Here is a 22,259-nt window from a genome sequence, read left to right as displayed (position 1 = left end):
CACATACAAGGCATGGGGCACACTTAAGCATGCTGAAAAGCGCTGGGCTTGTTTAGACTCTTCTGCATCACTACAAGTTTTTCCCAGGAATTTGTACACATAATTTACTCTTTTTTTTAAACAAAGAAATAACTACCTATTCAATGTGACTTTGCTCTGAAAGCCATTGGGATTACTCCGTGAAAAAGACATTGTTTATAGTGACTTTTTCATGAATTATGTTTATCCTGTAAGTCGAATGGTGCAGTTTTCCATGTCTGAAGCCGGTTTCGTGCAGCAGCCTGTTGGAATTTCTGGGTTGGTTTCTTGTCCCTGGATCAACTAAGGTTAATTCTGATTTACATAACGTTCTCATCCACGTCAGTCTGTCTCTTACACAGAAGAAGGCAAGTCCTTTCCTTTCACCCTGCTGAAGGTCTGTGTAAGAGCTAAATTCTGTTTTTTATTTGGTGCACTGATCATAATATAAGAAGGAAGTTGTAGCATAAGCTTCAGATGACTTGCTTATTTTGGAGCATTTTTTTAATATTCATTACCCTAATATTGGTTAAAGACAAATTTTTGTCCTGTGAAAATAAACATCAGAAAGGACATAAGAAGTGGTTTTTTTGAGATTGAATTTCTTTTTCCTCATTTTAAAGCATGTTCCCACATGGTTTAAAACCTACAATAGCTTTACTCCTCTGTGTGACAGTACACATTGCCTTTCCCTGATTAGTTTCTTTGTTACATGACAGTAAATTGAGAACAGTGGTACTGAATCATAGCACTGGTTGATCTGGCTGTCTCCTGCAGTGGTTGCTGGATACTTGTCTCAAATTTTCTCTTAATTTACAGAGATTTACAGCTCAGTGATTGAATTGAATAGCTATTGATTGGTTTGTCTTTATGAATTTGACACTTGCCCAGCTCATGAAAACTTTTGCCATCCATATTTTGCTTCACTGCCTTCAAGTATATTTATTAGAAAAAAAAAGGCTGTAGTGATTAAGTCTTCTTTTTGCAGATAAACTCAGATTCAGTCACTCAGAGCCTTTTCTTGCTGAAGCTGTGTTAAGCAACTGTTTTTTCTGAATTGCAGGCTGTGCAGCACAGAGGAACTACTGCGAAGCCAACTGGTGCCAGAACGGAGGCACATGTGTCAACAAGTGGAGCACCTACATCTGTGAGTGCCCCGTGCAGTATGGAGGGAAGAACTGCGAGCAAGGTAGGGTGCAAGGACCTCTCTGTGTGTCATCTCATCCCATTACCAGTCACTGACATCTCAGAGCATTTGTGTCCAACTGTGGCAGTTTAAGGAATAAGTAACAGAGGACTGCAATTGAAAAATCACCTTTTGTCTGTTTGAAATCCGTGTGAGATTGCCTGTATAGGAAATATGATAGCTCACTTACTGATGGGTAACAGCAGCTTTCATTAATTTACTTACACGACCAACATAGTTCCACAAGACTTGGCAGTATTCGGTAATTTGTTTATAATAAAAATGCCAAATCCTAAGCCCTCTTAAATCAGTGGAAAGAATCCTGCTGACTTTATTAGGCTTTGACTCAAACCAGGGTCAAATGTGCATTTTTAATCACCACTTCCTTGGCAAGAAGGCAGCCTCTGCTGAGTATGAACACTTTCAGTTTAGCTGGGCTTTTCTTTAATTGAGCACAATGTGCGTGTATGTGTAAAACCTCATTAATACTAGATGAGGAAGGAGCAGCAGGTGTGTTCCATAGGGTGTGAAGAACCTGCCGTTAGTTTCTCCCCAGGGAAGCCAGAGAAGCCTGCCCGAGGGGATCCTTGGGGTCAGTGCACTGCAGGCTGCCTGTTCCCCCAAGGCAGCATGACCACATCTGGCACAGCATTGCTGTTCTGGAGTCCTCTCGCACTGGAGGCTTCCAGGAAAGAGCACATGTCTTAACTGGACATGACTTTCCTAGAGACAGAAGGATGAACTCTGCCCAGTGCTTGCCCAGGTGCAGGTAATGTAGGGTTTTATTTCCATTATCCTCTCCATGACACTTAGCCTAGAATAGTTTGCAGCACAAGCAAGGATTTTGTTCTTTTGATATATCAACCCTGAATCAGACATTATTACTCTCAGCAGGACATGGACCCTGGAATAGCAGACTCCAGGCTGAGGTGTGCATGCCATAATGTTTGCAAACCACTTTAGCACAGCATGCTTCACCAAAGGGGCCAGAAGTAGGTTGGAATTGCTCTCATCTTGCCTGAGCAGCTTGGGAATAGAGGGCTGCAGGCAGAGCATGCAGTTATGCTTCTGGCTTGGAAAGGAGGGTCTGCAGGGTGGGGGTGGCAGAAAGAGATGGTGGAGGTATTCTGCTAACTTCCACCTAACACAGAGCCCAGAGCTGCTATCACCACCACTAGTGACATATCTGCTTTCTGTAGCAGCTCCAAGGCAGAGAGATGATTTGAAGCATGTGTGCTCACCCCTGAGGTGACAGGATTGATTGAGTCCCTTCTGTAGGCATTAGATGTGGCCACCAGCCCTCCCTACAGACCCCTGGCCTCAGGCTTGGGGAAGGGATGGGGATGGAGAGAGGCCGGAGGGCTGAGGAACGGGGATTTCTGTTCTACAAACAAGGGAAGTTGCACCCTGGCCTCAGGGAAGGGAGGGGAGTTGGGAAGAAATGTGGGAAGGGAATGATGTCTGTGGTCACCTTAAGTTACCACTGGTGAGAAAAGGAAGAAGGTGGCTTATTGTCATGCCTGTCTCATTCTCCCAGGAGCCAAGCTTGCAAACAGCTTTCCCGTCCTGTAGCAGGTGGGAGGGCCCAGAGTTTGCCTCTTGTCTGCTCTCTGGAGGCAGGCAGGCTTAAAAATCTCAGCGATGGTCTGGAAAACCACTAGCAAAGAAATTGGGAGTTAAAGTTATTGTGAAGATTGGCAGGGTAGAGGAGGATGGAGCCAGCTGGCTGATGCATGCATAGGACAGAAGGAGGCAATGATTGTGGTCATTGTGGATGTCATGGTGTACATTGATGTGGTTGCAGTGCGGACTGGTGAATCATGCACTGGCTCAGAGAGCCAGAGCTCAAGCACTGGATTCGAGTTTTAAGCAAGAGGGGTGTGAATAGGGTGGAACAAGTGATAGGACAAAACGCAATGGGCTCAAACCAGATAACAGTTCCATCTGAATACCAGGAAAATATTATTTACTGTGTGGGTGGTGATGGAGCACAGGTTCCCCACAAACTATGGAGTCTGCTTCTTGGAGTCTATCAAAAGAGAGAGGGCATCGTTCAGGAGCCAACAGTGGGTCCCAACCAAAGCCACTGAATGTTTGTGCAGGATTAGACATCAGGGCAACGCTTCAGCTGTCAGCTCTAGAGATCCAAGGCAGATGGTTTTGGTAGCTGCACAAGAGCTATCTCCCTGTGAAAAGACTGCATAACTGAGACAGCTGAATAAGCTGGCCCAGGAGTATTTGTAATTAATTAATATTTCCTGTTGCCTCAGAGCCTTTCCTCTGTGTTTAATCTGTTAATTAGAAGCAGGTAATCAAGGATATGTTGAAAAAATCTGCAGTGAGTGTTGCCCTTGTAATTCCGGCTCTGTCCACCCACTCATCGTCAGAAATCTACCAGCAGAGATCCTGAGCTTATCTTTCTAGGAACATTTCTCACCTGTGTAATGCAGTATCAGTGTGGAGGTGCTGCCCTGCATGTCATTTCTCCTCTTAACCTCTGTCATGAAGGATACAAAGATATTTCTGTCTTGTCTTTCCTTATGCAGTAATGCCTTCTCCTCAGCGTTTCAGTGGTGAGAGCATTATCATTTGGAGTGAACTTGATATTACCATCTCTGTGCCGTGGTACATTGGGCTGATGTTCAGAACACGGAAAGTCAATGGCATGCTGATGCAGGCAAATGCAGGAACTGCATCCAAGATCAACATTCAGGTAGAACTGTGGACTTCTTTGCTTAGAAAAAACTTAGGAAATCCTCTTCCATCCCCATCTGTGGACATGGCCACATGAACTGCATAGCTTCCTCCACCCAGCTAAGTGCACAGCAATAAATACAAATGACTTCTTTATTCTTTTAATCATCTTTATATCACTCTAAAATTCACATTCTGAGGCTCAAGATATTTTTTTCTTAACAAACTTAGTAGTGTGCATTAATACCAATGCAAAGACTGTGTCTCTGTTGTCTTTCTTCTGCTCAAATACAATTAGCAACTGAATACCTGAAGTCATATGAAGAGTTACTGCAAGTGTTCTGCTTTCTATTGTACTTCTGGGGGGGTGATTTTCTTAGCAAATGTGATCTTGCCTTCTGTCTCACGAAATACAAATACATGCCAAATAATTGACTTCTTTTTTTTCCCAACAGATACTGAACAACTACGTGCAGTTTGAAGTATACAGTGGCATGACCCAGGTTGCCAGTTTGAAGATGACCCAAACACGAGTCAGTGATGGGGAATGGCATCATTTATTGATAGAGCTAAAGAGTGCTAAAGATGGGAAAGACATCAAGTACCTAGCTGTCATGTCCTTGGACTATGGGATGTACCAGGTACAGCAGCATTAGAACTTTGCCACTGAGCACCATAGTAAAATCTTTCAAAAAGTCTGTGGACAAATACTTCTGCTCTGATCCATGTTCTGCAGTGATTGGTGCCTAATGAAGTTACATTAATTTACGAATCCTAATGATAATGTATCTTAGGTCAGTAAAACATTCAAATGTCCAAGCTCCTCACCACTTCAGTACTTTTTGTGTTATCTACTGCCAGCTGTTTCTGCACTCCATCAGTAGAGAAAGTATCTGGGTTGTAGAGAGTGGCAGTGCATTTTATCAGCTGCCCTTTTCCTCAACAGAGCACTGTGCAGATTGGAAATCAACTACCTGGACTGAAAATGAAAAGCATCATTGTGGGAGGTGTCTCTGGAGACCAAGTCTCTGTTCAGCAGGGATTTTATGGCTGTATGCAGGTATGACATGAGAAGTGTAGTGGTAAATACTGAACTTCTAAGAAAATGTGCATATGAAAATACAGTTTTTCCTTTTTCATCCTTTCCCAAACATATCAGAGTCTAGGGATCCAAATAGTCATGTCCATGCACTTTCCCAGGTACAAATCTAGTCTCACAAGAGAATGTCCCTTCTCTTTTTCTTCTTTGATTTTGTCAAAGACTGGAATTTGAAAATACCTGTTTTTGACTCATCAGATGATATTTCTGTAAACTGTAGCCTCATAGGTTAATGAAATAGTAATTTAGTAATAGAAACAGTAGTAATAAAACACAAAGTACTGTATCCAGAATGAGCACTCTAAATTAAAGATAGTTGTCTTTTGTCACCAGGGAGTAAGAATGGGAGAGACATCTACAAATGTAGCTACATTGAACATGAAACAGGCTATCAAGATCAATGTGAAGGAGGGTTGTGAAGTGGATAACCCCTGTGACTCCAACCCATGTCCTCAGCACAGCTACTGCAGCGATGACTGGGACAGCTACTCCTGTGTGTGCGACCCAGGTAACCCACTGACCCACCCCATGTGCTCGGATAGGAGCTGGATCGCTTCTCCACGAGCTCATCAGAAGAAAAACAGCAGCAGCAGCAGGACACTTTGCAAGCCCTTTGAAAACATCCTGCTGCTGCTTTAGTGCTTATCTACTGATTCTTCCTCTTCCAGCCAGTATTGTCTTTCTCTGATTTGTGGTACCACAATGAAACTGCAGGCATGGACTAAGAATCATTTGTTCTAGGCAGCGTTTCAACCAAACAGAAAGACAGTTTCTGGTCAAAGGGCTCATTCTGTGCACTTCCCTTTCTCTTCTTTTCTGTTTTTTTTCCTTCTGTTTCATTTTGTTTTTTTTTCTTTCCGAGCCTTTTTTGCTGTTGGGTTTCAGTCTCATACCCTGCATCCTAATCAAGATACTTTGAAAGTTTTCTCTGTTTTGGTGCATGCAGCCAGGACATGCTGTCAGCACTCGGTGCAGTCACCTCTCATATGTGCAGAGAGATAATACAAAGCAATCTGTGAAACTTGCCCTGCTTATAGAACTGGGGACCAAAGATACAAGGGCACCTCAAGCATGTTAACAGACAGTTGAAAAGAGCAGCCCACTTTAGCTTTTGCTGAGAAGCAAGAGTACCTTTTTTTTGGACAGTATCTTGGGGTATCTATTGATTATTGAAGATGTTTTATTAGTGTGTAAGCTTAAAATAAATGGTCTTTTAGAGACAAGCAAATCATAAATTACAATGGTTGCTGTAATTTTATGACTTTGTCTCCCCAGGGTACTTTGGAAGAGACTGTGTTGATGTATGTAACCTGAACCCGTGTGAGCATGTCTCCACGTGCGTGCATAAACCTAGCTCATCCCATGGATACACCTGTGAATGTGGACAGAGCTACTATGGGCAGTACTGTGAGAGCAAGTAAGAGAATTATTCTCATTCTTTGGCTCCATGATCCTCCCAGCCACCTCTCCTCCTAAGGAAGCAGTAGTCCCAGCTTATTTTCTGCTTCAGTTAGCTTTCCTGTTCTAGTTCAAGTGTTTGTAGTACTTGGTAATTGAAGGCCCCTTGTCCTTTGGTGCTCTTGAGCTCTCTTCTCAGAGAGCAGGCAAATTTCCATACGCTCAGAGACCATTTTCCTTCACCAGCAGTTCAGGGGCTAAAGCAGTTGTGCTGTGTTAAACAGCATCGATCTGCCCTGAATCTTAGTGTAGGCTTGGCCAGAGCTGGTTCTGCACCTCTGCTCCAGCTCCCACAGCACACACACACAGCAATGCACCCATTTGGGGGACCTGGCCATGTAAAATGGCTTTGAAAGTTTGGGTCTGGTCCCTTGGCTGGCAAAAATCTACATCTTCTGGACAGCCTCGGAGGCCTGTGCCCTGCTGGGGAGTGGAAAAAAACCTGCTGATTCCCTCATCAACAGCTTCTTGGTCTCAGGTAAGTATTCAGCAACCAGCCTCCTCTTATTCTGAGACCATTCATGATGTGCAAATTATGTTCATTTGTCTACTTGCTTAGGAATACCTCATGTGGTATTGTTTCCTTTACTTTGATAACTGCAGACTTCTTCCTCTGCCTTCTGTTGTGTGGGCTTGCAAATGCTGGTCACACTGTTGCCAGATTCATTTTTCATTTTTCATTCCCTTGGACTAGCAATGTGGAGAAGTTGTCCCCTGTCATTATCTGCTGACTTCATGTCAAGTAGAACATTGTTGGTTTCTTTTCTTCCATATTGCAAAGCATAAATGTACAAGCCCAGCAATTACCCTAATCAACATTCAGCACTGTCTTTGAAGCAGGCATAAACAGATTTTCTTTCTGTAGATTTTCAGCAGGAAAGGGATTCCTTTGTGCATTGTTGCTGATGGCAGCCTTGGCAGTGACATGCTTAAGGTTCTTGCTTGATGTCCTTTTAGCTGTCAAGGTTTGTACATACTGCCTCATCCCAGAGCAATCTTTGCCAGCACTAGTGTTGGAGTGGCGATGGGACAAACCTGCTTAGAATTTTACCCAAGGGAAAAAAAAAAAACAGCAAAAACAATTATTATCCTTCAGCTTGTGTGCTGATGATTGGACTCTGGCTAGCTGTGCTGTTCCACGAGACAGGAGGGCTGTAAAATCTCTTCCTCCAGTGGTGTTTCCAGCTTTTGTACCATTGAAGCATTCACCAGAGTGCAGCCAATGGAAGTGTCCATGGCACTTCCAGCTAGCCTGAATCAAAGCAGCCAGTGTTCCCTCCTCCATGTTCCCAGCCACACTTTCCATCCTCCTCCAAAACCATGCTGGTGGCAGTGGGTCTGCTAAGGACAGGATGTGGACTGCTGGAGGATCAGCATAGCCTGGCACAGAGTGTCCAGCCTGCCCCAACCTGTGCTGACACAGGGGTACCACAAATGGGGCTGGTGGGAGCAGGGACCATCTGGCAGTGTGGGTACTCCCTCCCGAAGGAAAAAGCTATTTGCTTGTAGAGATGTATACTACTTACAAAGGAACTGTTCTTGAAAGTGTTTAGAGAAGCATTGCCACTAGAGTTTCATGGAACTAATATCCTTTATCTTTTTTTATTGCAGTTTACATATATAGAGATAGGCAGATATAAAGTGGTAGCTGCTGCAGAGAGATACATTATGCCCTGTAAGCTAATGGAGCCGAGTGCAGATTTGGCTTCGAGCTCTTCTTTCCCACCTTTTATGAGGTAGCCTAGAAGAACTTCCTTTGGATGTTGTTTTCTTTTATAGGATTGACTTGCCTTGTCCCAGAGGTTGGTGGGGAAATCCCATCTGTGGTCCTTGTAATTGTGAGACTAGCAAAGGGTTTGATCCAGACTGCAATAAGACCAATGGGGAATGTCACTGTAAGGTAAGCAGAAGAAACCAGTCATAAGTCAAAATTCTTTAGCTTAAAATGTAACTATATCACTAATAACTGCAACAACGAAGACAAAGCATACACAGTTCTGCTTTATATCCTTTATGTGCACAGTATAGTTAATGTTTACCCCAAACATTTTGCTGGCACTGCCTTTCACGAAAACGTACTGTGCAGCTCTTATCTTATTTGCCTTTGGAAAGCAAAACTGAGAGGAGGAAAGCCTGGCTCTGCTCTCTCTGAAGTGCAGCCCAATTTATCAGGGGAGATCAGAGCTGGGTGCAGAGGAATGCTGGAGGTGGTTGCTGTGTCACAGGCAGCCATCACCATGCTGCAGCTTGGGCTAGCTGGCCTAGCTGTCTTCTGCAGTGGGCCAGCAGAAGACCTAGCTGCTTAGGAGTGGAGAATAAAACTGGGGTTAAATACTTTCGTTGGGGGCAGCTCTTTCCAGCCTTGTTGCAGATTGTAGGGATGAAGCTGAGTGGGGATGGGAAGTGCCTCCCTCCTGGAGGTTTTACAATAGGCTTTTCACAAAGGGTTTTACAATAGGCTGGGATGACCTCAGAGTAGCCCTGCCTGTTTGAACCAGTAGCAGTGAATCTGGCCCAGCACTTATTTCCTAAATGCCAGCAGGACACACAGCAACTGTTGCATTAAATCAAGTCAGTGGGGCGCCCACTCCATTGTCTCATATAATCACATAATGCCTCAGATCAAAAGTGCTTGCAGATGCAATTTGAATATGTGATCATTGTTTTCTCTCCACACCGTACATGTAGCAAAAATGGACAATACAAGAGGTTTTCTTACAGGCTTGTCTGAGCTAGACAAGAGTCAAATTGCGTAACAGAGAAAACTTCAAATCCTCCAAGAATGTGCTTTCTGGGCAGCAGCAGCAAGTACTCAAGAGGTCTTGGCCCCACTACAAACAGTGGTTGAGCTATGGGTCTGCAACCCCAGGCAGCCCAGCAGCCCTGCCACGCTCAGCCTGCCTAATGCAGTAAGCTAACTGAGGGTTAGCAGAAAGAATGATCAAATTTTATGTTTTCTATTAATTGCAATATCATTATCCAGTGCTGTGCTCAGTGAACCATTTTGCGCTGCTCCAACAGCAGGATTTCCGAGCACAAAGCACGAGTGATTTGGCATAGAAGTAAAGCACCTCATAGCCTGTGCATTTCTGTTTCTCCAGGCCAATTACTACCGGCCGCAGAGCAGTGACACCTGCTACCCCTGTGACTGCTTCCCCTCCGGCTCCCACACGCGCTCCTGTGACATGGAGACAGGACAGTGTCCCTGCAAGCCTGGTGTCATCGGGCGGCAGTGCAACCGCTGCGACAATCCCTTCGCTGAGGTCACTGCCAGGGGCTGCGAAGGTACGGCCCAGCCACACACACTGCCCAGCACTGGGGGTTGTAGGATCTGGTGGCAGTGGGGAGATGGGGTGTGGGGAGAGAGGAGCGTGCGATCCGATGCATGTCCTGTGCCACGCTTCAGGGGCCCTCTGTTTCTCCTCCCTGCCTCTCTTGCCCTGCCTGTCTGCTCACCCACCTTCCTCCCGCCATCAGCATAAAGCTGCCGCAGCAGTCATTGACCTGCAGCGTGTGGGTGAAACAGCAGGGAAAGGCTTTCCCACAAGAAAGGAGTGGACAGAGATAACAGAACTAAGTTGCAGAGCCCCGTAATCATCCTGAGCTCTCCTTTGCCCATACCTGTCTGACCATGCTGCTGAGCAAGGAGCAGGTGATGGGTCACAGCCTGGGAAGTGCTGCAGAGAGCAGGGATCCCGGCAGGGTTTGGGAATGGCCGGAATGTCCTTCGGCAGGCTGCAGTGTCTCCTTGCTTCTCTGTGATTTTTACCTCCTCTGAAAAATTGCATCCTTTCTTTTTCTGCTTTCAGTAATTTATAACGGGTGTCCCAAAGCTTTTGAGGCTGGCATTTGGTGGCCGCAGACCAAGTTTGGCCAGCCAGCTGCTGTGCCATGTCCAAAGGGATCCGTGGGTAAGTTCCCTAGATAAAACAGTAACTGTCTCATCTACATGCCTGGAGGGGAGGTAGAGGGTGGGGAACAGAAAAAAAAAAAAAAAAAAAAAAAAGGTGTATATTGGGAATGAGAGATGGATGAGATTACAACAAGAATCATAGAATCGTTTGAATTGGAAGGGACCCTTACAGGCCATCTATTCCAACTCTCTTGCAATAAACAGGAACACCTGCAGCTCCATCAGGGTGCTCAGTGGTCGTCCAGCATGAAAGAACTGTTACAATAAATTTGGAATAATAGTGGACAAACACGTGTAAAGAGCAGAGATTTCATATCTGCATTTTCAGAAGGGCACTGTCCAATTTTCTGGTTTCTGTTGCTCAAGCACTCCTTACACAGGTAACTCACAGTTTCTGGAGACTTACCACAGTCTCCAGTAATACAGTTCCTGTGGGCAAAGATAAAATGAGGTCTGTTTGCATGGCAGTCACTTTGCTCTCAAATGTCTCACAATTAATGTGGCTGAAAAACCTATTCTACCAGCACATGAGCTGTGTTGTTTTGTACTGTGAAACAACAGCAATCTGTTTTTTTCATGTGTCCCCAAAAATGTTTATCTTACAGAAAACCAGAGCAGGTTTTTGAAAACAAGTCCACAATCCCTTATTAAGGGTGTTCCATGGGAAACAAAGCCTCTGTCTCATTTCTAGACCAGGGACTCTTACCTGCTGTGAGTAGTCTTTTGGTTCCATGAGTTACAAAGGGCTGTGTAACTCTTCCATGTATTGCTAGGAGCAGGTCCATGCCTACAGGTGTGCAAAGGACTCATGGTAACCCCAGCTCCACTTCTAAGGATTTTAGAATATGAATTTTTTTTTTAATTAGAGAGTATTTTCATTGATAAAAACTCTGAAGTGGAATTAAAATAAATTTTCTCACTATATATGCTCTGTTCCTATGGGTGATACTAGTATCTCTTCTAGCAAGTAGTAGGCAGGGGTACTCTTAGGAATTGCATACTAAGTTAATTTTACAGAACAACCAAATAAAGTAATGTTTATAATAATGAATATTCTAATAGGAACCTGAAGTTTAACTGTAAATCCATGAAAGAGAAATAACATAGTTATATATTGTTCTATCAATTATAATTGTGTTGTTTAGATATTAGTAATTAAATCACCTTGACGCATGCAGCATGTATCCAAAATTAATTAGCACAACGTTAAGTCTTGAATCTGATAATTTGAAATTCACTGTGAAGATTCCACAGCGATGTTTTGAAATGATTCAACAAATAGTAAAAGGTAGTAAGTTAAACAGAAAGCTGTTCATAAACCATTCTCAAGTGGCAAAATACAATTTGCATTGCCTGAAATGTCTCCTGCATGCATTGTGCAATGCATATTTTGGCAGTGTGCAGCATATTTTGACATGAAAATAGCGTTTATCAAGGTGATCTTCCCATATAGACTATGGCACAGGAATCTGAGCAGGGGTATGGTTTTATAAGTATTTACATGGTCTTTCTTGTATTTATTGTAAACAATTTGTCAAATTTGTTAGGGAACATTGGGGTAACACAGCTGGGAGTGGATGGGCAGAACCAAAGCCTGCCTGAAACCTTCCAGGAACCTGGGAAAATGGTTCAAGAGGATCAGAGGTCTTTAACTCTTCTCAGAAACAAATGATGGTTTGGAAAGTGAAATACTTCCATATTCCTGAGAAATTTGAAAATAGAAACCCGTGAAGATTTATCTGGAACATCTCACGACATTGTTTAATTTGTTGTTTCCTTCAGGAAATGCAGTTCGCCACTGTAACATTGAGAAGGGCTGGCTGCCTCCCGAGCTTTTCAACTGTACCACCAACACTTTTGTGGATCTAAAAGTCATGGTAAGCTGTGTTTTCTTGTATTTAGTATGATCAACCTGTCAGGACACAGCACACATGGAGCACAGCAAAATCTGCAAACGGTTTCTCTGATCTACTGAAGTGTGACATACGTGCATGTGTACTTGCTTACCCAATAGCCAAGTGAAGAGATATGCACTATAGCTAGTGTCCAGTGACTACTTGTGCTCTAGTCCAAATGTCCATTTGATATAAATTATCATAGAATCATGGAATATCCTTAGTTGGAAGGGACCATAAGGATCATCAAGTCCAACTCCTGTCTCCACATGAGACCAACCAAAAATCAGACCATGTGCCTGAGAGCATTGTCCAAACAAGTGTTACTTGACCTTTGGCATCTCGATATCATGACCACTGCCCTGGCAGCCTGTTCCAGTGCCCAGTGAGGAACTTTTTCCTTATATCCAATGTGATTGTTCTCTGGTTCAGGCTGGGGAACAGTGCTGAGTACAGAGGACAGTGGAGAATATTCATGTGGATATTGGTGGTAGGTGGATTGAATGATCTTAGAGGTCTTTTTCAACGTTACTGATTATGTGTCTGTGACTCTGTGACTTCTTGATTTGCATAGGTGATAATCCAGCACAAAGATCTTTTTTTTCTGCTGATCCATTGTAGTTTTCCCTTGAACTGATAATGGCTATTCTTGATCTTCTTGTTATACCTTGTTTCTGATTGCTTATCTATTGCTTAATTTGTCTCAGCGCTAGTAAACGTATTGTTAATATTTACACTCTTTGAGAAATCCTACAGTTTCTGTCTTTATTTTGTAAATGATCAACAATCAGACTCCAGTTTGAGGTCCTTACACTCCATCCCTCAACTGAGTTCTTGACCCCCTCTCTTCCTATCTGGACCCTTGCACCTTTCTGAGTCTGAGCTACATCTTCAACTGAGCTGTCCTATCCAGCTTTTCTCTCCAAATTACCATTTGGATCAAACAACTCCCTGGTGCTAGAGTTCCTTAAACAAGTGGACAAACAAATAAATGAATGAATAAATGAATGAATAATAAATAAAATGTTTTTCTTAATTCTTTCTTCATTTTCTTTATGTCTCTGGTTCAGAATGAGAAGTTACACCGCAATGAGACCATACTGGATGGAGACAAAACCATACAGATTGTGAGAGTGCTACAAAATGCCACCAAATACACACACAGCTTGTATGGCAATGATGTGAGGACAGCTTACCAGATGATGATCCGGGTCCTACGATATGAAAGCCAGCAGCAAGGGTTTGACCTGGCAGCAACTAGGGACGTGGAGTTCAACGAGGTAAGAGAAATACTGCACATTGTGCTGGGACTTTGCAGTTCTTTTGGGAAGTTTTATGGCAACTGAAGGTTGATAAGTGAATTTGTCTTTGACCAAATAGGAGTGAGAATGATGTAGCTGCTCTAATCTGTCTCACAAATGAGTCAGTCTTTTCAATTTAGAATGGAAGGCTGGTTGTACATATTTATGTGCATGCAGATGTGCATGACATGTATATGTCATAGAAAGCACTGTTGAAATAAATAGTATCATACTAGCAACCAAAAGTAAAATTCCTCAAATTTAAAGATAATCAAGTGTACTATTCCTGGTTATTACTTACTTTGTTTATTATATTCAGTTATGTTGGAAAACTGCCTAATTTCATCATTTTCATTTAAATTTGTAGTGAACCCTGAGCCAGCTACTGACTCCATTCAACTTGGAAACACTTGAACAATACCTATTAAAGAGTTGATACACTGAAAGAAACTTCACACTATTGAGATTTCAAGTGATGCAGGCAGATACAAATATTGGAAATGAGTGCCAGAGGGCTTCTGCTAGTAAGAGCATTCATTAAATACCCATTAATTACTAAGGACTTGATCAGATTTAGAAAACAAGCATTAGCACCCTCCTTGGCATGGGGAAATATATACCTGTGATGGAAAGATGTGCTAGGCAGGCTTTCACTTGAACAGAGAGAACCTCATGCTGCACCACGAAGTAAGGGAGCCGTACCACCTCCCTGTAAGGTGGGAGCAGAAGGAGGCATGGCTGAGAAAATTCCTCATAGTCTTGGCCAACAGACAATGAAGAACTTCTGAAACATTTAACAGTTTAGAAAAACCCAATTTAAGAGATTCCATGTTTTCTTTCCTAAGGAAACCTTCTTCTGATAAACTTGTAGCTATTGGCTCTGGGGTCAGTGAATCTCCCAGTTCAGATCTTGAGAAGGAACTGGGTTTTTAACGTGTGGTTTGGGAAATAGTGGTCTGAAAACCTCTGCTTTAATTTATTATTCCCTGCATTTGGCACTGAATTCCATACAGATGATGTTTTCAAGAACTCCCTAAATATTTTTGGGTTAGGTCAGGAGTTTGAAAACTAATCAGTAATGCTCATGAGAAAAATGAGGTTACATCCTAGGCTGAGGGAGCACAAGGGGAGAAGGAATTTATTCTTATGTAGCCTTTGGAGGGAGCCAGAAAAGTATAAGCGATCAAAAAAGCCATAAATAACGTTGTCAGGTAGTGAGGAGGCCTGGTACCAAGTACAGCGTGTGTTCTGCTACAGTGCGTTCCTGGGGAACCATGTAGTGCTTCTCCTCCCAGATAGCAGCAGTAATAATGGCGGTCTCTTATATTCCAAATAGAAGCTTGCAACTTCAGGGAATACTTAGGGAATGCAGCACCTTTCCCGTCTGTTTCTAAATTCAAGGTTATGTGCATCCAGATACTTCCTTCTTCTATCACAGAGCTTGAAGCGACTACATTTTACCACCATTTATTCAAATTTTACCTGTAGGTAAAATTAGGTTTAGGTTTTGACCCAGCAGTATAGCCAGTAATTACACTAAGATCGAACGCTGCTCAGCACCTTTATCATTTATCAGTCATGTGACGCTGGTTTTTAGTCTTGTTCTTCCATTCTCCTTTAGGATTCCTTTGAATATTCTCATGATAAAGTGCAGAAGCAGTAGGTCCTCATCTAAGACCACTTTTTCAACACCATTTGAAAAAACATAAACATGGGGGAAAACAGCATGCATTAACTTCTGTTACGTGTATGTGCAAGTTTCTATATGCAAGCTAATATTTGCTTGTGTTATTTGCATGCTTCCCAAGCAAGTTGCCATAGTTATCAGCTACATTAAGAAAAAAAATAAGAAAAGAGGAACAAGCATATTTATATCTGTGACTTTCTTTTAGTTTTAGCATATCACATTTTTTAATTTCCCTAGATGAGCTCTTTAAGTGTACATAACAGTACTCTGCTTTTCTTCTCACATCTCTCATAGACAAAGAAAATGAGGATGAACTGGAACACAAAGTCAGTGAGCACAAACTGGAGCACAGAGGTTCCATATGAACATCAGATAACACTTCTGTGCTATGCAGGTGGCTGAGCACTGGCACAGCTGCCCAGAGGCTGTGGATCTCCTCAGTGGAGATCTCCAGAAGCTTCCTGGCCATGGCCCTGGGCACCCTGCTCTGGGTGTCCCTGCTGGGGCATGGGTTGGGCAGAGGAACACAGAGGGCACTGCCAGCCTCGGCCATGTTGTGGTTCTGTGGAATATGATTAGATTTTCCTTCTGCATTTTCTTGATGTTTCCTCTCTTAAAGAGGAGTTAAAAATAGGTACTTATCTTACAGCCTCCAATTTTTTTTTCTTACTTTGCTCATAAAAATTGTGAAGGGCATTCCTTCATGTAAAATATATATGTATACGTATGGATTCAGCGTCAGTAACTGGTGAAGATATTTTCATAAGGCTTTAGAAGAACATATCTACATTAAAATATTTAATTTTGCTCTCCCCTGAGGCAGTAATGGCAACCTTTTAAAATGTTCATCACTTGAAATCCAGGGCTCTTTTTGCCTCATAATTTAGACTTGTCCTTTGCTTCTCAGAATATTATCAAAGTGGGTAGTGCCCTGTTGGATCCCAACAACAAGGAGCAGTGGGAGCAAATTCAGCGAACGGAGGGTGGCACAGCTCATCTCCTAAGGCACTATGAGGATTATTTCAACAACGTGGCCCAGAACATGAAGAAAACCTACATGAGACCTTTTGTCATCGTTGCTGCTAACATGAGTGAGTACCCGTATTGAAAACTGCTGCTTTGTATCAGTGCTTTAAAAGTGTGTAAGATAGAGGTGCTAACTATTGATTTTAATAATACCAACTTAGAAACACAAGGTGTGTGTTGTCTAACCTATTCAGTGCATTCATTTCAAGTCAGTTCAACTTTGATCCCAATTACCATGGAGACCTCCTGGGAGACTTCTGACCTGCTTTCCCTGTGGGCTATGCCATAGTCTGTGTGGCATTCTGTTGCAGCCATAGTGGTGTACAGATGATGAGATGGACTAAGTTTGTGAGTAATGATGATGCCTTTTAAGTCTACCTACTATAGTTGAGTGTATTGCATAGGGTTTTTGAAAGAATCACTACTGCATCACCTCCTAAAGAATTACTGATGTAAAAAAAAAAAAAAAAAAAAAAAAAAAAAAAAACAAAGCCCTGCTATTGATCATATACCTCTGAATTTCAAATGCCTTACTGCCCTGGAACCTGTCCGGATATGTTGAAAGGTATTTTCTCAGAAGCATCCGTCTGAGCCTTCAAACCACATCCAGCCTTGCAAAATCCTTGGGGTCAACTAAATCCTCTGTGGGTCTAAACCAAGAAGGAAACATCAGATATACCAAGACTCTTTCCCTCTCTATCCAAGTAAATGCTCTCTCTAACACAGAGCAGTTCCTGCATGTTTAGGACTGTAATGTATTTCACTGATGTCACCACAGTACACATGCAGCTGAAGAATGAAAGAGCGATAAGGCACTGGAACAGGTTGCCCAGAGTTGTGGTGGATGCCCTTCCATGGAGACTTTCAAGGCAAGGCCAAATCAGGCCCTGGGCAACCTGACATAGCTCTGCTGTCCCTCTTCATTGCAGGCAAATAGTAGATAACTTTCAAAAGGGTCCCTTTCAACTCTAAGGATTCTGTGATTCTACAGAGTCCTGCATTGGCTCCAGTGCAGAGAGACTGTTGGTGAGCTGAGCCAAACCGAAATACTCCTGATTCTCTTTAACAGACCAAAGCTAAAGTTTTCCTTTTGATTTAGGAATATCAGAATCAAAATATTTTTATCTTCACATTCAGAAAAATGTATGTACAGTGTTTTAACTAAGATGAAAAACAAAGCCCAGAATTTTTTGCAGGTTGTAAACCCTGCTTTTTCAGACCAGCTCTTCCTGAGTAAAAAAGTCAAGAGCTTGGGAGGGATGAGGCAACTGTGCTGAAAGAGGTCTGTTTTCTTTTGAACAGTTTTTTCAGGTGAATGTGGTGTTAATGGAGTTTCCTAGTGGTTCACTAGTGTTATTTAGTGGCTGGAAAAGGAATTGGAATTTGCAGATCTTAACTTGGATATTTCTTCATATAGAAACTTGCTGCAGATCACAGCTTTCAGTGTAGGGTTACCCCCAGGACTTCCAGCTTCTCACTTTTATTAGAACATCTAAATTGGCACTCAGTGACTTTTCATAAATGGGAAAGTTCAAGCCAACTCAGCTGCTTTTAAATATTTTGGCAGTTAGACAACAGGCAGAGCTGATGAGGTGAGCCAGGGAGTAACTGTTAACACAGAGGGAAGAGAGCTAGAGGACTAGGGATTATTCCTGGGTAAAATCCAGGTTATTTTCTTTAAAATGCCACATCAACTAAGCTGATAGAGAAAATACATATTTCTGAAGCAGCAGGTTTGGCCTTCCCTACAGAAACAAGTCTGAAATTGGAACACAACACTCTAGTTTCCCAAGTATGTGGTACTATTTTCCCAGTATGAATACTGCACTGCGAAGGCCTTTCCATTGCCTCCACAGTCCCTTTAAATGTGTGATTTCCTAACTGTATCGGTGCTGAAACACGGACTTCTAGTTGCCATTTAAGGTATGCGGGGAGAGAAATTAGATTTGTGCTAGGGGAGATTCAGGCTGGATGTTAGGAAATATTACTTTTCTGAAAGAGTGGTCAAGCATTGGAATGGGCTGCCCAGGGAGGTGGTGGAGTCACCGATCCTGGAGGTGTTCAAGGAACGTTTGGATTTTGTGTTGAGGGACATGGTTTAGTGAGAACTAGATGTTTGATTTAGTGAGGGACATGGTTTAGTATCACCTATTTGTGATAGGTAGGTGGTTGAACTGGGTGATCTTGAAGGTCTTTTCCAACCTTGGTGATTCTGTGATTCGACTTTGTACTTGAGGGTTTACATTTCTTCTCTGTGTTGTGCAGATGTTTTAAGCATCCAATCACGTTTTGTTTCAATATCATATTTGAATGAATTAAACTTAATTTTGTGGGAAACTTTTTTTCTCCAGTTATTGCAGTTGACATCTTTGACAAGTCTAATTTTACGGGAGCTAGAATACCACGATTTCATGAGATTAAGGAGGATTATCCAAAAGATCTGGAATCATCTGTTATCTTCCCAGATACTCTGTTCAGACCTTCGGACAGGAAAGGTAAAACCTGCTGACGTTTGGAGGGAAGTTTTGACTCGCTCCCAAGGATGTGTTATTGATCCTTGTGAAGCAGAACAGTACTGGGGTGAGAGTAGGGTGATCACCTGCACAAGCAAGCATTATTTTGGGTTGGAGCAGCTGTGCATACCTCAGAGGCCTTCTGCCTGCCGGGGGCTGTGTAACTGGCTGTACCTGTCTGTCAGGTCCCTCAATCCTGTGTCAACCAGAGAAGTGTGCTGTTCCCACCAAGCTGTTCCCCTGCGGCCACCCTCTCCTGGGCCCTGCAGGGATGGAAGGAGGGAGTGTGGGATCCCAGTCTGGGAGCAGAACAGTCCCATTGCAGCCCAAGAGCTGTGCCTTGAAAGGCCTGGAGCTGGGCAAGGAGATGGGTGGCACGCTGTGGAGCCGTGGGCCGTTCGTAGCTCTGGATTACCCAGACGTGGCTGAGAGGAAACTGTGGCTTACCTTAAGCAAGGGCTGAGAGAGTAAATTAGACAGTTACTATACAAATACCATGGCTGAATGTCCTTGGAATGGGGAAATAGTAGCACTTTTGAAAATAATACACAATAACCAGTAAGCTTGTGCATCTCTCTGTATGGCTTTTTCCTGCTTGTGCCTTATATCTTTTCTCTAAGGAAGAGGGAATGTGAATGTTAAGAGATACTTGCCAAAATTGGAAGCTTATTTTATGAAAGAATGAGCTTACAGATTCCTGTGTGACTAGTTGTACTCACAGCTATTTCTAGCTGTGCCACAAATGCATGCAAAGTAATAACACGGATATTGTTTTAACTTTCTCCTTATATCATGCACAGATTATTTATGTACGTATGGATCCATTAGTTTAGAAATTCCTCATTTTCTAGCTGAACTAAATGGTTATTCATGATTCGGTGGTTATTTAATTATCAGCTTATAACTATGAAATGTGTTAAAACTTCATTCAAAATGTTTCACTAGAAGCATGCTCAGTGCTGTAAACTTAGAGCGACAGAAATATTTCTGCATCCTTGCAAAGTAAAATCACCAGTTTAAATGGTAGCTTTGATGTTGCTTGGAAGGAGTTTAATATTTATGTTAATTCCTTAGCAGTACCTACAATGAGGCCTTCAAATCAAAAATTATCCTCTAAGGTGAACAGTGATGCACGAAGCCCTGAGAGTATGTTCACAAAGAGAAGGAAGCGGCATCCTGATGACTCTACCCATCATACTGTTGCCATGGTCATTATATACCGGTCCCTAGGACATCTCCTGCCCGAAAACTATGATCCTGACCGAAGGAGCCTGAGGTGAGAGTTCAGCCTGTCTATGAATTGTGCAGATCTCCTTCCACATGCTTCTTCCATGCAGGGGTGGCACAGCTCTTTTATACCAAACAAACATCATCTGCGCTACAGTTGCCACTGCAGTCTCCTGTACTCCTCTGGCACACTGTGGGAGAATAAATGAAAGAGTAGAGCCTTGGAAGCTTGGCTGTGTGGGAGACTGGTGGTCCATCTGCCTCGTGTTCTGAGTTGAATCTACTGGAAATCTTCTATCTGCTAAATCTGTGCTTTCCATTTTAACATCTAGATCATTTTTGTGGTTTTTCTCCTTCTGCAGGTTACCAAATCGCCCAATTATTAATACACCTGTGGTGAGCACAGCCATTCACAGTGACGGGGAGCTTCCTCCCAACCTGGTGGAAAAGCCCATCATAGTGGAGTATGCCATGCTGGAAACAGAAGAGAGAACAAAGCCTGTCTGTGTCTTTTGGAATCACTCCATCATGTATGTCTCTGCCTTCTTTAGGGCTGAGCATGGCAACTGTTTTGGTAGAAGAGAACTAGGAGGGTAATTCTGGAGGGAGAACCTTTTTCACTCAGTTTACTCAACTGGCATATAGTTCCTGGTGGAGCCAAGTACTCACTTCCCATTACCTGAGAACAGCAAAAAATAATCATCATATCTCTTCAAACAAATGCCTGGCCTTGTGGTTACAGAGGCAGTGCCACTATGTCCTTCTGCAGTATTATCCAAGAGTAATAAATCTCACAGTCTCCATCTGTTTGCCCATTCTTTTTGCCTGCACATGTACAACTAGACAAATGTAATCTAGCTCTAGTGCCTGGATTCGTGATTCACCTGAGGTCTCTTAGTCAGGACTCTCATTGCTCCATGTCCTCTTCTTAGGAGCGCATCTTCAGAAGACTGTTCAGTTATTTTATGGGCTGCGTCTTCTCCCATCACTTGCTAGTGACTGTGGGCAGAGTGCAAGGCAAGCAGGCAGCAATCACTGATGCCTCAGACAGAACTAGTGCAAAAAATAAATTAAAAAGCTAATGTTGTAAAAAAAAAAAAGGAGATAAAGTGTTAAGACTGTAAATCTCAGAAATCATTTTTGAATCAGAAGTCAACTCAAAGAAAGTGGCACTGATAAGAAGCAACTTGCCTTTCCTTTCACCATCTATTATATATCTTTTTTCATTTGTTTTAGTGAAAAAATGGAGGGAAAGAAATACCTTCCTTGGGACCTTAGACCTCTTGCTGTTACTAGAAAGCAGACAGTACAGGACAGCAAGCATAAGCAGAGGGTGAATCTAGGAGAGAAGTATGAAGGAGAAGATGAAATATTCAAATATGTTTATTTAATTTAAGTATCGTGTATTGTATAACGTTAAAACCACAGGCATAATTAGTGAAGATCTGGAAAAATTGAAGGATTCTGTATATTCGTGTCTTTTATTGAGGTGTACACGATTGGGGAAGCAGCGCAGTCCTGCTGAAGATACTTCTGAGTGTTGCTAAAACAAAAGAAAATGTATTGAGGGATAGCAATCCTTGATGGTCCTTGAGGTCCCTTCCAACCCAAGCCATTCTATGATAGCTACACGTTTGTCAAGTTAAGATTTCGTTAAGTATTACATATAAAACCATGAAACTGGGTATATAGCAGAAGGATGGTATTGTCAGCCCACAGTTAGAGGAATAGCTGTTACTCGTTTTCTAATGACCCCTAAACTCCAGTAAACCCATGGAAAAATCCACTGAAAAGTAAGTCCTGTGTTGGAAATAGAAGAGCAAGCTAACCTAGGAAATGTTTGCCTCCTAGTCAAAAGCTTATGGAGATTATATCATTAAAAGGATTGAGCAGGCAAACAGAAATCTGTTTTGTTAGCAATAATAAACTACTCCACTTGTCTGCTTGTAAAGTAGTCTGAGATTGTATCAGCACAAAGCTTAGATAAGAAATTTCTTGATGTGCTATTTGCTTCTACATACAGATGATTCTGCCAATTATGAGGAAATGGCAAGTCCCTTTTTCATAAATTTTTAAACATTGTATGGGCTTGAATAACTCATTAGCTCTAACGTGATTCATCCATTTGCTATTTGCTGGCAACTTCAGTGGCATTACTGTTTGTTACGTTTTCCTACAGCCACAATTATAAAGGAGCTTGTAAACATAGTACAAGAGCTTTTCTAAAATGTGAGTCCTTTTC

The 22,259-nt window shown here is 42.5% G+C and overlaps 1 protein-coding gene across 5 annotated transcripts in view; it reads left to right on the top strand.

Annotated features, from left to right (window-relative positions):
* Positions 1–22,259, top strand: part of CELSR1 (cadherin EGF LAG seven-pass G-type receptor 1) — a 157,452-nt gene that overhangs the window by 111,584 nt on the left and 23,609 nt on the right. For 3 of the 5 annotated variants that reach the window (XM_042815552.1, XM_042815553.1, XM_042815551.1), the window contains exons 8-22: positions 1,082–1,207; positions 3,751–3,917; positions 4,354–4,539; positions 4,845–4,958; positions 5,331–5,505; positions 6,273–6,414; positions 8,235–8,355; positions 9,557–9,740; positions 10,265–10,366; positions 12,151–12,245; positions 13,334–13,543; positions 16,159–16,342; positions 18,629–18,772; positions 19,865–20,066; positions 20,380–20,547. In XM_042815552.1, the coding sequence (XP_042671486.1) occupies positions 1,082–1,207; positions 3,751–3,917; positions 4,354–4,539; positions 4,845–4,958; positions 5,331–5,505; positions 6,273–6,414; positions 8,235–8,355; positions 9,557–9,740; positions 10,265–10,366; positions 12,151–12,245; positions 13,334–13,543; positions 16,159–16,342; positions 18,629–18,772; positions 19,865–20,066; positions 20,380–20,547 (2,320 nt within the window). The remainder of the gene's footprint in view (positions 1–1,081; positions 1,208–3,750; positions 3,918–4,353; positions 4,540–4,844; positions 4,959–5,330; positions 5,506–6,272; positions 6,415–8,234; positions 8,356–9,556; positions 9,741–10,264; positions 10,367–12,150; positions 12,246–13,333; positions 13,544–16,158; positions 16,343–18,628; positions 18,773–19,864; positions 20,067–20,379; positions 20,548–22,259) is intronic. The other 2 variants (XM_042815550.1, XM_042815554.1) reach the window with 1 other exon arrangement.

This window comes from Centrocercus urophasianus, unplaced genomic scaffold (genome assembly GCF_019232065.1).
Source record: "Centrocercus urophasianus isolate 14NV4802_14NV808 unplaced genomic scaffold, USGS_Curo_1.0 seq_15, whole genome shotgun sequence".
Classification (NCBI taxonomy): domain Eukaryota; kingdom Metazoa; phylum Chordata; class Aves; order Galliformes; family Phasianidae; genus Centrocercus; species Centrocercus urophasianus.
The sequence above is the reverse complement of the archived record's forward strand: the minus strand, read 5'-3'. Positions and strand labels throughout refer to the sequence as shown.